The following is a 13,969-nucleotide window of genomic DNA, read 5'->3' as shown; positions in this document are numbered from 1 at the left end:
CCCTTTGCTGATTTGAACTTTTGTCTACATGTGAAATAAAAGTGAACACTGAATAAATGAAAGATTAAAAACTCCACATCTGGCTTTGTCTAACCACCAGAACTGTGAATGGCTGATCCTTAGTAATGACTGCACCTGGGTGTTTTATGGGATATGTGACATAAGTGAGTTAGATTGCAGGATTCTGTACGTATGAACCGTAATTTCACCTGTTTTACTACCAGTCTTGTCAGAACTCCCAGGCAAGTGTGGAATATCATACTGTTATAGAAAAATTTAAATTGGTCACAGATCACATTTACAAGCTTTGACACTTTGACTAGGTTTGGTAACCAGTGCCTGGGAGACACTAGACCTCTTGTGCGCACGTGCGTCCATGAGTGTGTGAGTGCGTGTGTGTTTGTGTGTGTGTGTGTATACTGAGGCTGAGGCAGGCTTGGCACTTCACAACATTGAGTGAGAGAGGAGGAAACAGTTGGGTGGAGAAGTGTCTTGCCAATATTTCCAGGGTAGACTGGGGGTTGAAATGTAGATTCTGTTTGTTGATGAAAAATGTGCCCATTTTAGTGGTGAGGTGATAAGAACTTGTAGAAAGTTGATAGTTTTGCTCAGCTGTGACCTTTGATGTTGACCTTATGTAGACCTGTACCCAGTAGTTTTGACTCTTGGAATCTTCTATTATTACTACATTGTGTCCTGCATGTTATAATGAAATAGTAGCAGCTCTGACAGGATGCTGTTAGTTTTGGAGAGTTTAAAAATATGTGAATCTAACTCTTTTTTTTGTTGGTTACCCTTAGGTAATTTTTTCTGCAGGATGAATTAGGAGAAGATCCTTCTTCCTTAGGAATGGAGAGCAGTTTGTCAGCTACCAGTATGCCAGCCCCTTCATCTTCTCCCTTGGAGAAACATCCCAGCTCAGCCAATGGTAATGGAGATTTTGATTCAGGTAAGATTCTGTTTTCCAGAGCCATTGGGCCTTTTGATGTATTGACCAGTAGCTTCCAGAAAATGTTCAGAAAATAGTGGGGCAGGGCATCTAGATCTCACATGCGATCTGTTCCTAGGCTTTGCTGTCATATTTATAAGTACATAGCAGCTTGAAAGTCAGGCGAAATTTGCTTCAAAATTAATATTAGCTATATACTAGATAGGGCAGGCTAGGTGATAGTGAGGTGCCAAATCACTTCAAAATCTCAATGGCTTAGCAAATAAATGTTCACAATTACACTCCATAGTTCAGACAGTTGGTGGTGCTCTGTTGCATGGAGTCTCTGCACAGTGCCTGGCAGTGCCATCTCTGCTTCTGCCTCAGGCTTGGTTGTAACGCGAAGCAGAGCTGTAGGGTCCTGAACCAGTGATTAAATGCTCTAGCTCAGAAGAGACAGGTTTGCTCAGAACCTCTTTTTAAAATTTTTATTTTCAATCACATTTCACATTTAATATTATTTTGTACTAGAGGTCCAGTGCACTAAATTTGTACAGAGGGGAGGTCCCCTTAGCCCGGCCTGCACCCTCTCCAATCTGGGACCCCTCAGGAGATGTCTGCAGGATTGGGCCTACACCATCAGTAGGACATCTCTCTCACAATCCAGGACCATTGACTCCTAGCCACTCACCTGCCTGCCTGCCTGATCACCCCTAACAGCCCCTACCTACTGGCTTGATGCCCTTCACTGCTCCCCTGCCAGCCTTATTGCCCCCAAAACCACCTCTGCCTCGGCCCCTGCCACCATGGCTTTGTCCAAAAGGACATCAGGAAGATGTCTGGCTAATTAGCATATTATTCTTTTATTAGTCTAGATTAGTTTCAGGTGTACAACATATCACTTCGACATTCATATGCTTTACAAAGTGTTCCCTCCAACATTTTTACCCACTTGGAACCATACATATTTAACCATTATGGACTGTATTTCTAATGCTACAGTTTATATCACCGTGACTATTTTGTAACTACCACTTTGTAATTCTTAATCCTGTCATCTTTATACCTACCTCCCCTTACCCTATGCTCAGAACTTGATAGAACAGGTCTAGGGAGTTGTGGAAATCAAATTCTTGGGACAGACCAAAATGGTGGCATAGGTAGACACCTGTACTTGCTGCTTTGCAAACTGCAAAACTACAACTAAAAGACAAAATGGATATCATCCACTGGAAGGCTGGCGGAATGGAAATTATACACCTAGAAGGGAAGAGAAAAGCACACTGAGGCTTGGAGGAGGTCCAGAGGTGCAGAAGTGAAGTGCGGGAAGGGACTGGCAATTGAGTACACTGCTGTTTTTCAATGAGGAGGGAGATACAAGCTCCCAACTGCTCTGAACTCCAATTTCAAGTGAGACTCTGGGGACCCAGAATCATATGGGGAGAAACTGGACTGTCTGGCATTAGCCAGAACACGAGTGTGACTTTTTCTCAGAGGTGCTTGCAGTGATCATTGTTCCTGCACAATGCCATGAGTCACAGAGACCCAGGGACCTCTTCTGGGCAGGGCTGAGGGTCAGCCATTGCTATTTTCTCCACCCTGGTGATTCCCTGAGACCCTGCCCCACCCAATTTACAACTCCACCCAAGCTTTGTGCAGAGACTTTTGCATATGAATAGCCTGACCCTTTGCAATCTAAAACCTAAAGTATTGCAGCTAGGTCAGCAAGACATGGAGCCTCCAAAAGAAGACCCAAGGCTTGAAAGCAATTTGTATTGCTTCACAGCTGGGCCTTATCTGGGCACTTCCAAACCCCAAGCAAAGAGGAGGAATCTGCAGATCTCTCTATAGCTCCTGCTGGGAGGCCTCAGGCAGTGGCTGACTTTTCACCTCCTTGGAGATCCAAGAGCCAGTGTACCCAATGGTCAGAGTGAGACCATACAGATTACAACTCTTCACATCCATAAGAGATACACTCAGGGGGCAGACTCTGTAAATGCCAAAGCCCCACTGGAGCAAGTCTTTCCTCATAAGGGTGTCTCCAGCATAGAAGTTCTCCCATCATAGACACAACTGATCTTCACAGCCAATTGGACTGGAGGTCAATTCCTCCCAGTGATACCAACAACAGTCAAGGCTTAACTACAACAGGGCTGTGCACACAGCCCAAAAAGGGGTGCACCAAGAGTGTCCACCTCAGATAACTGGAGAAGCTGAGCCACTGGGCCCTGTAGGACACCTAGCACACAAAGCCACTCTATCAACTCAGGGAAGCAGTCAAAATGTGGAGACAAAGAAAAGATCACAAATGAAAGAAATGGAGGAAATCAAACTACTGGATATAGAGTTTAAAACCATGGTTATAAGGTTACTCAAGAATCTTCTAGAAACCTCCGAGAAATTCAGTGAAACCCTCAAGGATATGAAAAAAGACCAACTAAAAATTAAGCATACACTGACTGAAATAAAAAATAATATACAGATATTCAACAGTAGACTAGAGGATCTAAGAATTAAGTCAAAGATATGAAATATGAAGAAGCAAAAAACACCCAAATGGAAAAGCAAAAAGAAAAAAGAATCCAAAAATATGAAGATAGTGTAAAGAGCCTCTGGGACAGCTTCAAGCATACAAACATCTGAATTATGGGAGTCCCATGACCTTCTCCAAATCTCCAGCACAGCTTTCAGAAAAGAGCATAATGTGAAATTTAGGAGATAGGAATTTGTGGTAAAGAAATCACAAAACAAACAAAACGAAACCAGTCTTTGGTTGAATTTTGATATTTACCCAATGAATTTGTAAATGCATCTTTTTCTAAATGCTCCTAACATAATAAAGAGATTATTAAAAATATATATTTTTTAAAAAAAGGACTTAAGTATTACATAACGACAAATTAGATAAGGACAACTTAGGTCTCAGAATCATAGACAATGCTATGGTGAATTCATGGGCAAACATGTTGATTATTAATTCAGTGGGAGATTTGATCATTGTTCCAAAAAGGTATGAAATTTGTTTTCACATTTTGATGAGGTCAGTCAATTATGTAATTACAGACTGTGTGATGTTAACGGGAAGCAGAGTGGCAGGGTCTTGTGATTAAGTGATTAAATGCTCTAGTTCAGAAGGGACAGGTCCTATTGAATGTACTATAATAGATTATGTTTCTCACATTATATCTATATCTGAAAATGCCTAAAATAATTGCATGAAAGATGTGAGTATCTCTTTCAAAATTAGCTCATTGTTTTCTTTCCAGTTTCTTTCTACATAAAGTGGGAGTGGGAAAAAGTCTAAAAGCAGAGTTGAATCTTTTTCTCCCTGTGGAAACATGGAAATCCTTTTTCTGAGAGAGCATAGTCCCATAGACTGAATGGTCAGCCTAGTTATTTAAGTACAAATATGCCTTTAAAAAAGTCTTTGTTATGCTTGCTGAGTGAAGTTATTTTTCCACTTTTAGAGTCCCCGATTTTCACCATATTTTTGTGGTACACACATCTGACACCTATGACTGCATCATTTTTACTGGTGTGTTTTCAAAACTGTCTAGCCGGCAACTGTGTGTTGACTTTTCATTTTTGGGGCACCTGCAGTAGATTCTGAAACTTATTAATAATACGGTGTCAGGAAAATTAGGTGTACTGAATTTTCTTGTGGGTGATCCCATGAATGGGGAGGTGTGAGCACCAGAATCCTGTCCCTGGCTGGGTTACACCACATCAAATGCTCACTTCTTGGTTAGTTCCTTGGTCTTGTGTGCTGGGGTGCCTAAATCATCTAAGAGATTAAGATCTTTATTAAAACTAACAGTCCTAAAAAGCTCTAAATGATCTTAACATTTTCCAGATATTGGCCCTGACTCCCTCCTTCCCCTCCTAATATGGCTAATCTGTCCTTTCTCCTTGGAATTTCCATTTATACTTGTGTGGTGAGGAGACTTTAGATGGTGCCCCAAAGACAGATTTTCCTAAAGAGGAAGCCAATTTAAAGCAGGATGTAAACCTTTGGAGAGAGCAGAGGCTAACTTTTAGGAACTCGGGTCTAGTTTTGAACATTTAGACTCTTAAGAACATACCCAAGTGGGATCAGTCAAGTGATTTATTTTCCCAAGTAGTTACCTTTTCACTTGTTATTACATAAATAAATACCTTGCCGCCTTCCATCAGTTGTGTGGATGTTTGGTTCTGGGACCCACTGTGATGTGCTTAAGGTTGGATGGTGGCTTGGTTTTTTTCCTGGAAGGGTTTCAGATGAGATTTCTATGTCAGATGAGCAGAAGGCAAACTGAGCTCTCTTCACTTGCCTATAAATTGACTCTCAAATGAGGTACCACAGGTACATGACGTTGTGTTCATGGCAGCACTCCCTTAAGTGCTTTACGCATGCTGCATTGTTTAAGGCTTCCACAACCCAGGGACATAGCAGATGAAGCTGGACAGCCAGGCAGAGTCACTTGGCTATTGTGTTAAAGCCAGAGATTTTATTCTGATGCTTTGGTACCTTGTGCTCTGAAACACTGAGCTGTACCTGCCCTTCAGCCTGGACATTAAGTGTGCATAAACACACACACACACACACACACACACACACACACACACTCATAAATACACACACGCGCACACACACACACTTTATGGGCATAGCAACTACTCAGATTCTTTTTTTGAAAAAAACCAAAACATGTTTTTATTGATCTTAGAGAGAGAGGAAGGAAGTGGGGGAGGGAGAGAGACAGAGAAACATCAATGTGAGAGAGAAACATCAATCATTTGCCTCTTGTACCACCTTGACCAGGAATCGAACCCACAACCTAAGCATGTGACTGACCAGGAATCAAACCAGCAACCTTTTGCTGAGCCAGATCTGCCAACCTCAGATTCTTTCTTGTCCTCTCCACCAGTTGTTCCCCATCCTTTCTCCCCATGTGTTATACGACGTCTGACTGCACCTCCCTGATGGGGCCAAAGGATGGGAGTCCAACCTGGTTGCTTCCCATATTTTGATCCAGTGTCTTCAGTTCCTCTGTCCCCATGCCCAGCTGCTGTGATCCTTGCACTGGTGCTCTGTTCCTCTTCAGTGAAAACCGTCAGCTTATCACAGGACTCTGAGTGTCATTGGCAGTTTTCTCATGTGTAGTTTTGCCTCTTTTCCTAAGAAAAGCTCATATAGTTGGGGTCAATAACTGACATTTGAGTCCCAGGGATGAAATAGCTTAATGTAAAATGACCCCCATTTCTGGGACGCCACTGGGATAAGCAGGGACAGAGGATAGAATGGACAGAAACACACAGAGGGACGAGGGCCAGAACTGGATTTCTGGAACTCTAGGCTTCTCCAATGGCTGTGATAAAAACAAAACACTCGCTGACATAGTGATAAATAGATTCCTGGGCATAATTTTTCCAGGATGGCTAAATGTAATTTCCTGATAAGTCTACAGATAAAGTGGTGGTGTGCATTTACATCAGGCAAGTCTGAGTCAAAAAGCATTACTCTGGAAATGTGGGTTCGATTTTTTTGGGGTAGGGTGCTAGGTTATATCAACTGGGGTCCCACAGGCTCTTGCATTCAGGGAGGAAATGAATCAACATTCCTATGAGAGAAATTCAGATTTCTGACTCTTCATGCTGGAGAGTAACTAGTTTCATGTAACTCCGTTATATTCCCTTTAAAAAATAACAAATCTCTTTTATATAGTTGTTGTCTCTCCTAGCTAGGAGATTGGGTCAGTTTTACATGTTTTCTTTTTTTCTGGAAAGTCTCTCTAGAAGTCTGGGTAGCTGAGATAGCACCAGGACCTCTGTGCTCAGGTGACGGTCCCCTCCTCCCTGGTTAGTCCTGCAGCTGAGAACTCCGAGCTAGGATTGCATTGGCCAGTCCTATTTGACTTTCATTCGAATGCAGTGTCTGCTTAATATATTCACAAGGCACCTCTTTTCTATTAATAGATGCTCTGATGGTCTGAATGGACTTCCAGCAGTTAAAACAACAAAGACTTAATGTCTTTCTTTCTCTTTCCATATTAAAAAAATACCTAGCACACAAGAAGGTGCTCTGTAAGATTTTGTTCATTTCAAATGTGTCAGTTCTCCATTTTTTTTTTTTTTTTATGAGGTAGTGGTTATGGGCTTTCATATCCAACTTTGCAAAGTTAGCCTTATTTCATATTGTAAAACTGTGTACAACCCAAGGTCTGATTACTTAAAGGTGTTTGAGCCGTTTGCTCATTCCATTTTTCACTATAAAGCAGCTTGCAGTCCAGCTTTTAGTAAGGTATTCTTTTTCTGCTTATTATGAAATATTCTGGTCACATAAATAGCTTTCTGTTTTCTAAAGCTGGAGTGCCACTAATGAACGAGGCTGTTTTCTTTTAAATTGTGACATTTTCTTAGTAGCTTTTCAGAGTCTGTTTTCATTACATCATGGGGCAATGCCTCCGACTGGATCATTTGCCGCGGAGGGAGATTGTCAGTTTCCTTGATAAAATGTTTATGGGTTTAAGAAGTTCATGAATCAGCGGTAAATATTTTCTCTGGGTTTATGAGACCTCCACTCATAAACATGGTGTATGTTTATCTATTGCTCATTGAAATGTCTTTAGAGAATCAACCACTTAGGCCCATGTCGGGGAGGACGTGTTACTAAATGACAGATTTCAAAAGGCTGTATTGTGAGGAGCCCTGCATTTTCTAACAGATTTTATTGTTATAATAAAACAACACACTTAAAGTTACCAGTGCTGGGCATAAAGGTTTTTAAAGATATTTCTAGGTCTGACTGTTGGGGTGCTTATTAAAGTTCTTTTTGCATGAATAATTTTATACTTTTTTTTTTTTAAACTGTACTTTAAAAATCACCCAACGCTGGCCTCTTTATGACCAGAGTTTTGGGATGTAGGAGCAAGAAGGAAGTGTGTTATACATTAAGCAATCACAATTTGTCTGCACATTAAGGGGCACAAGTAATCGAGGGACTGAAGGAAAACTCAGTTGCAGTTGTTGGAAAAACCCATTCAGGACTGAACTGAGATCACTGCCTTTATTAATCAGGAGAAATAGCAGCAACAGGATAGACCAATTCATTGGCATGTGCCAATCTGGGCAGTGGGTCGCAGGGGTGACTGGAAGCTGGAAACCTGGCTGATGGCTGCAGCTCAGGATCTGGTGGCTGCAGGATAGTGGGCTGGGAAAGTCTAGAGGCAGAATGGTTATGTCACTCCTTTAACCCTCTTTTCCAAACTACCTCCTAGATGCTGTCCTCAAACAGGGTTTTTTTTGTTTTGTTTGTTTGTTCTTTTTTTAGACAGCAGAGAGTAACACCTTTCTTCAGCCCTGTTCTTAATGAAGCACACTTGGGAGTCCTGATGGTACCTCTTCCTCTCTTGGTTAACTTGAATGAATGAATGAATATATGGGTTAACATGAAAGTATCTACAGTCAATCCTTGGTTCTCAAACATCTCCCACCTGGAACAATTTGATTCTTGACCAAGTTGTTCCCAGAAAAAATGTTTCAAACTTTGGTTTTCAACTTGACAACCCTTTCATGCTAATACCTCAATGACAAAAAGCGTCTCTTAGGCAACAAAGCAGAGGATGCTCCTGCCCAGGACCGAGTTTTATGCCCATGTCTGCGCCCTGGTTCTCTCCTTCTTTACAAGCAGGTCTCAGGGGCTGTGCCCAATCTGGTTCGCCTCTCCGAAGGTGGCTGCTGCCTCTAGCCCTGCGTCTTTCTGTTGTCTGATTTGGCTCTGGAGTGTTCAAAGGCTCATCAGTGCAGGAAGACAGAGAGAAGTCAGCCTGAGTCTTCATGTGGAGAAGCTGGTGGTGATGATGAATGGAGGTGTCTGATTTGTGAAATGGGCAGAAGAATGACACAGGAAGGTGCCTCGTAGACTTCCTTCCTCAAAATCCAATAGCCTGCCTTGGACTCATGCCTCCTTGGATGGACGGTTGTGTGACAGTGATGGGCTCCAGCCTTTCTGGGCCCCTGTCAGGGCCCCCATCATCCCTTCTATAAAATGAGGCTGCAGTATCCATCTGTCACGGTTCTTCAAATGTAAAGCAATCAGCCAAGAGCTGATGTCCCACTACAGCATGGCTCTTTTGACCTTGCCGAGTTGCTGTGTAGTCACTTTGTGGAGCTGGAAGGTTGAGCTGAGGCTGGACAGGGTGCAAAATACAAAGTAGGACAAATTAGCTATCATCAGGTCCTGGGCCAGATCACCTGGACTGTTAAATTGTGCTGCTGTGATGCTCTGGCTAGTGGGTCAAAAAGCAATATTGATAATCCATGTCCAATGCTGTTTGGGGCAAAATAGTTGTGGGCAGAGCTTTTGGGTGACACCCACATGTGTCTTCTGAATGTGATTGCTTTCCCTTTGGGTTTGCCTTACTGTGTCCAAGTAGGCGGAAACCATCTGGTATCCTTGTTAGCTGGTGGCTACAGGACCCTCTGGCTTTTTTCAGGGAATACATTTCTGATAAAAAGACAGTAAGTCCCTGGCTGAAGCAGCATTTTGGGGGAGATACAAGGGGAAGGTTTTCTTTTCAGATGGATTTTTATTTTCTTGGACATTTGATTATAAACCTCTTGATGTGAGTGAACTTTGAAAAGAGTTTTAAGTAACTTTGATTCAGAAGACAAAATTGAAGGTAATGGCCTTTCAACTTAGCATGTTCTGACTTTACAAAAAGTATCCTCTTCCATCATTTTCTGAGATTACGCACTGTATCACAAGAAAATTACCTTTCCAACTTTTAATTTAAAAGTCTTTTGTAGGAATAAGTAGTGATAGATAGCCTCAATAACAAGGCGTTCTTTTTTAGACTCTTCCTTTGCCTCATCCCCCGGGCCCACCTGCCAGTATTTGTTCTTGGTCCAGTGCGGTAGCCTCCCGCTAGTATTATAGAAGATACACGGTGAAACATTATTGTAAGAAGAGAGAATCTGAACGTCTGAAGCTCTTACTTAGCTGCATGTATGACAGTCCTTGCTGCTGTATGTTCTTTCCGTAGGTTTGTCTTACAAATTGGTTAAAGTAATGGTGACAGCTGATTAGTTCTTTCCATTTGAAATTGTGACATAAACTTATGTTATCTGTAATATAACTTTAAAATTTTTGATTGATTTGAGAGAGAGAGAGAGAGAGACATTAATTTGTGGTTCTACTTATTTATGCATTCATTGGTTGATTTCTTGCATGTGCCCTGATGGGGATTGAGCCTGCAACCTTGGCATATTGGGATGACACTGAGATACCTGGCCAGGTCCTATGCTGTACTTTAAAATGAATTATTTGGTGTTTTTCAGCTATACAGATTATATCTTACATATAGAATCTTGAATGTTTGGAGAATTACATGATTTGCTTCAGAGCCAAAACAGGGATTGCTTTAAGAGTCATGAACATTTGATTGTATTTCTCCTTGATCCTTGTAAATGGGAAATCCATGTCCTATTGGTTCTACTGGTGTACCTTGCCCTGAAAGCTCCGTCACAACAGCTGGCAGGATAGCAGACCCTGGACTGGGTCTCACAGTTAGTCTGTTTCTGTCCCTAGCTTACCAGTGGCCTCACACACTTGAACAATCCTTCTGGGTCTCAATTGTTTTCCTCTTGAAATGACATCAATGCTTTCTAAAGTCCCATATGGCATTAACAGTCGATGCTATTATTCCACAATCCCCAGATGTAGTATGTAGCCAGGGATAAGAGCGCCAGTGCTGTAAGTACATCATGGTACTTACTCAGCACCCCATGGCTTTCTTTACCTTGCCATCAGTCTCCCCAAAGAGTGGAGTGTCCACAGTGGCCAGTTCCAGAATGATATACTAATATGCAGCCAGTATGCCGTGAAACAAATCTCATCTCCTTTGCCTAAGAGCACTTAATATTATCTTTGATTTTGTCAGAGTATCCAAACAGAATTTTTTCCGGGTGTCCTCAGTTTATAAAGTCAGCAAACTGAAGCTATGAAAATAATTTGATAATATGTTCCAAAACCATTGAATTAAGGGATTTTCTAGTATTCATTGGGGGCCAGTACCTTTCCATTCTTAACTCTACTATTGATATTTTTGTGTGTTTTTTTTTTGTTTGGTTTTCGTCTTTCAATAGAAGAAGGTTCAAGCTTGGAGGAAATTGGCTTTAACTGGGGCGAGTACTTGGAAGAAACAGGTGCCAGTGCAGCTCCTCACACATCATTCAAACACGTACGTATCCTTCCTTCTCCTTCTGGTCGGCATTTGGAGGGTGGGAGGGGAGCCTGCAGGAAGATGCCAAACTGATTGGAGGATAGGGGATGCGAAAAGAAGGGAAATTCAGCTAAGATTTCTTAGAAATAAAGAAGAAATGGGGAAGTTTGTTTGCTTAGCTGCAGGTGGGTTGGCCTAGCTCTTGTGGCTTATCTCACTTAATACAAGGCTGGGCTCAGGGCAGGTGAGAAATGATGTGTAATTTTAACCTCCTCTGTACCTCAAAATGCCCTTGCTCATGGCCTGAGACAGATAAGATTGGTATTTCATTGTATAGAGGTATCATAGTTTTCTAATCCACTCATCTGTTGATGGATATTTAGTCTGTTTCCAAATCTTAGCTATAGTGAATTGTGCTGCTTTGAACATAGGGGTGCATATACCCTTTCTGATTGGTGTTTCTAGTTTCTTGGGATATATTCCTAGAAGTGGAGTTACTGGGTCAAATGGGAGTTCCATTTTCAGTTTTTTGAGGAAACTCTATACTGATTTCCACAGTGGCTGTACCAGTCTGCATTCCCACCAGCAGTGCACAAGGGTTCCTTTTTCTCAGGATCCTCACCAGCACTTGTCATTTGTTGATTTGTTGATAGCCATTCTGACAGGTGTGAGATGGTACCACATTGTTGTTTTGATTTGCATCTCTCGGATAATTAGTGACTTTGAGCATGTTTTTATGTGCCTCTTGGCCTTCCTTTGTCTTCCTTTGAAAAGATTCTATTTAGGTCCATTGCCCAATTTTTTATTGGATCACTTACCTTCCTTTTATTAAGTTGTATAAACTACCTGTAGATGTTGGAGATTAAACCTTTATCAGCCTTCACATCAGTCATTTGGGGTTCATTTTGCTTGGGACTCTGAGCTTCTTGGATTTGTGTGTGTGTGTGTGTGTGTGTGTGTGTGTGTGTGTGTGTTTTCCCTATATCAGACAAGTTTTCTGTCATTATTTCTTCAAACAGGTTTTATATTCCTTGCTCAGTTTCCTATTCTTCTGGCAACCCTATTATGCGGATGTTGTTTTATTTTATTTTGTATTGTCCCTAAGTTCCCTTAGGCTGTCCTGCTTTTTAAATTTTTTTTTCTTTTTTTTTTTCTGCTCTACTTTGGTATTTTTTTCCATATTGTCTACTAGCTCACTGATGCGGTCCTCTGCTTCTTATAGTCTACCTTTGATGCTTTCTATTGAGTTCTTTATAGCAGCAATGTTATTTTTCATTTCTTCTTGGTTCTTCATTTCCTCTTAGTATTTACACATATTGTTGAATTTGTCTTCCATTCTTTTCATCCACCTTATAACTATTTCTCTGAATTCTTTCTCTGACAGGTTGCTTGCCTCCATTTCATTTACTTCCTTTCTGGTGAAGCCTGCTTTTCTTTCATTTTCGGGCTGTTTCTTTGTATACCCATGATCTCTTTTCTCTGGGTGTCTAGTTATGTAGTTCTCTCTCTCCTATGTTCATTTAAAGGCACAAAATACAACACAACAAGGTGCAATGCACAAAGCACTGAACACAAATGTATTCATGATATTAATAATCCCAACTAAAGGTGACCACCAGAGAAAGGCGAATTAAAGGATAGGAGAGAATGGAGAAGAGGGAAAAAAAAAGGAGTGCAAAAATGAAATTGGGAAAAGGAAAAAAAAAGTAAGAGAAAAGAGGGAGAATAAGACAGAATAGGGGAAAAAACTATATATATGGGGAGAAAACTCTAATAGAACAGGCACTAATCCCAAACACATGCCAGCAACAAGTATCTGGAGATGAATGCAAACTACTAACAACAACTAATATCAAGTGAGGCGTGGAAAAACAGAAGAAATAAACCAAAAACAAAATTAAAAAAAAACAGAAAAAGAGAAACAATTTCACAAATAAGCATAAATAATCAATATAATCAACAATCAAGCAAACAACAATAAAAGGACAGAGAAAACTAAATAAAATATATATTTTTTTAATAGTGAAGAAAGAGAAGAGAGAGATGTGTATAGACTTAGAACAGGAGATTGGAATTAGATATATAAGTAGGGTGAATTTTTAATGGGATAAAAAGAAGGAATAGGGAAAATCTAAAGCAGTAATAGGGTAATGAAACAGGACAATGAAAGGGGAAAAGTGAGGAAAGGAGTGATGGCATAAAGGTAAAGCTGAGATAGAGTAAAATGATGCTAAAGGAAAGATGAAAATAGAATGTAGAACACTAATCCCAAAGTAAAATAAAGAGAAAATAAAATGAAACTTTTTTTTATAAAAAGGTAAAATAGTACTAATAATAATACTGATTGAAAATAAAAATGTAATAATTAAAAAGGTAAAATAATGTCAGAAAAAAATTGTTTCTTAAGTAAAAGATGAAAAAAATAAAAATGTGCAGTAGTGAAAGTCATTCAGTTCCTTTATTGTTCTGTTTGGCACGCCTGTTTCCCAGTCAGAACAGTATTAGAGTTCCCTGTGTTCCAATGTTGTAAGCCAGTTCTGATTTTTAAGCACGCGGTATGTCCTTATTTATTCTATACCTTTATTTGTGTTTACACAAGAGTCAATTTGTGATTCAACCCCTGGGTGGCAGTGTTTCTGGATTGACCTCTGGGTCTATTGGTCCTCTCTGCCTAGTGTTTAGATTTTGTTTTTCCCATGGCACTTAATACCTGTTTGGGGGAATGGGCTGCCCCAGGGGTGGTTCTCTGATCATTATTCCCCACTCTGATCCCCAGGTTCCAGAAAAACAACTTTCCCCTGCAGTCTCTTAGAGTGACCTCAATTGGGTGATCCTATGT

The 13,969-nt window shown here is 40.7% G+C and overlaps 1 protein-coding gene across 3 annotated transcripts in view; it reads left to right on the top strand.

Moving 5' to 3' along the window:
• Positions 1–13,969, top strand: part of SFMBT2 (Scm like with four mbt domains 2) — a 201,255-nt gene that overhangs the window by 20,274 nt on the left and 167,012 nt on the right. The window contains exons 2-3 of one of the 3 annotated variants that reach the window (XM_045588599.1): positions 791–949; positions 11,057–11,148. In XM_045588599.1, the coding sequence (XP_045444555.1) occupies positions 850–949; positions 11,057–11,148 (192 nt within the window). In that variant the 5' untranslated portion in view covers positions 791–849. Of the gene's footprint in view, positions 1–790; positions 950–11,053; positions 11,149–13,969 lie in introns of all 3 variants that reach the window. The other 2 variants (XM_045588594.1, XM_036461294.2) reach the window with 2 other exon arrangements.

This window comes from Pipistrellus kuhlii, unplaced genomic scaffold (assembly GCF_014108245.1).
Source record: "Pipistrellus kuhlii isolate mPipKuh1 unplaced genomic scaffold, mPipKuh1.p scaffold_m20_p_1, whole genome shotgun sequence".
Lineage (NCBI taxonomy): Eukaryota > Metazoa > Chordata > Mammalia > Chiroptera > Vespertilionidae > Pipistrellus > Pipistrellus kuhlii.
Note: the sequence above shows the minus strand (reverse complement) of the source record. Positions and strands in the feature narration are given on the sequence as shown.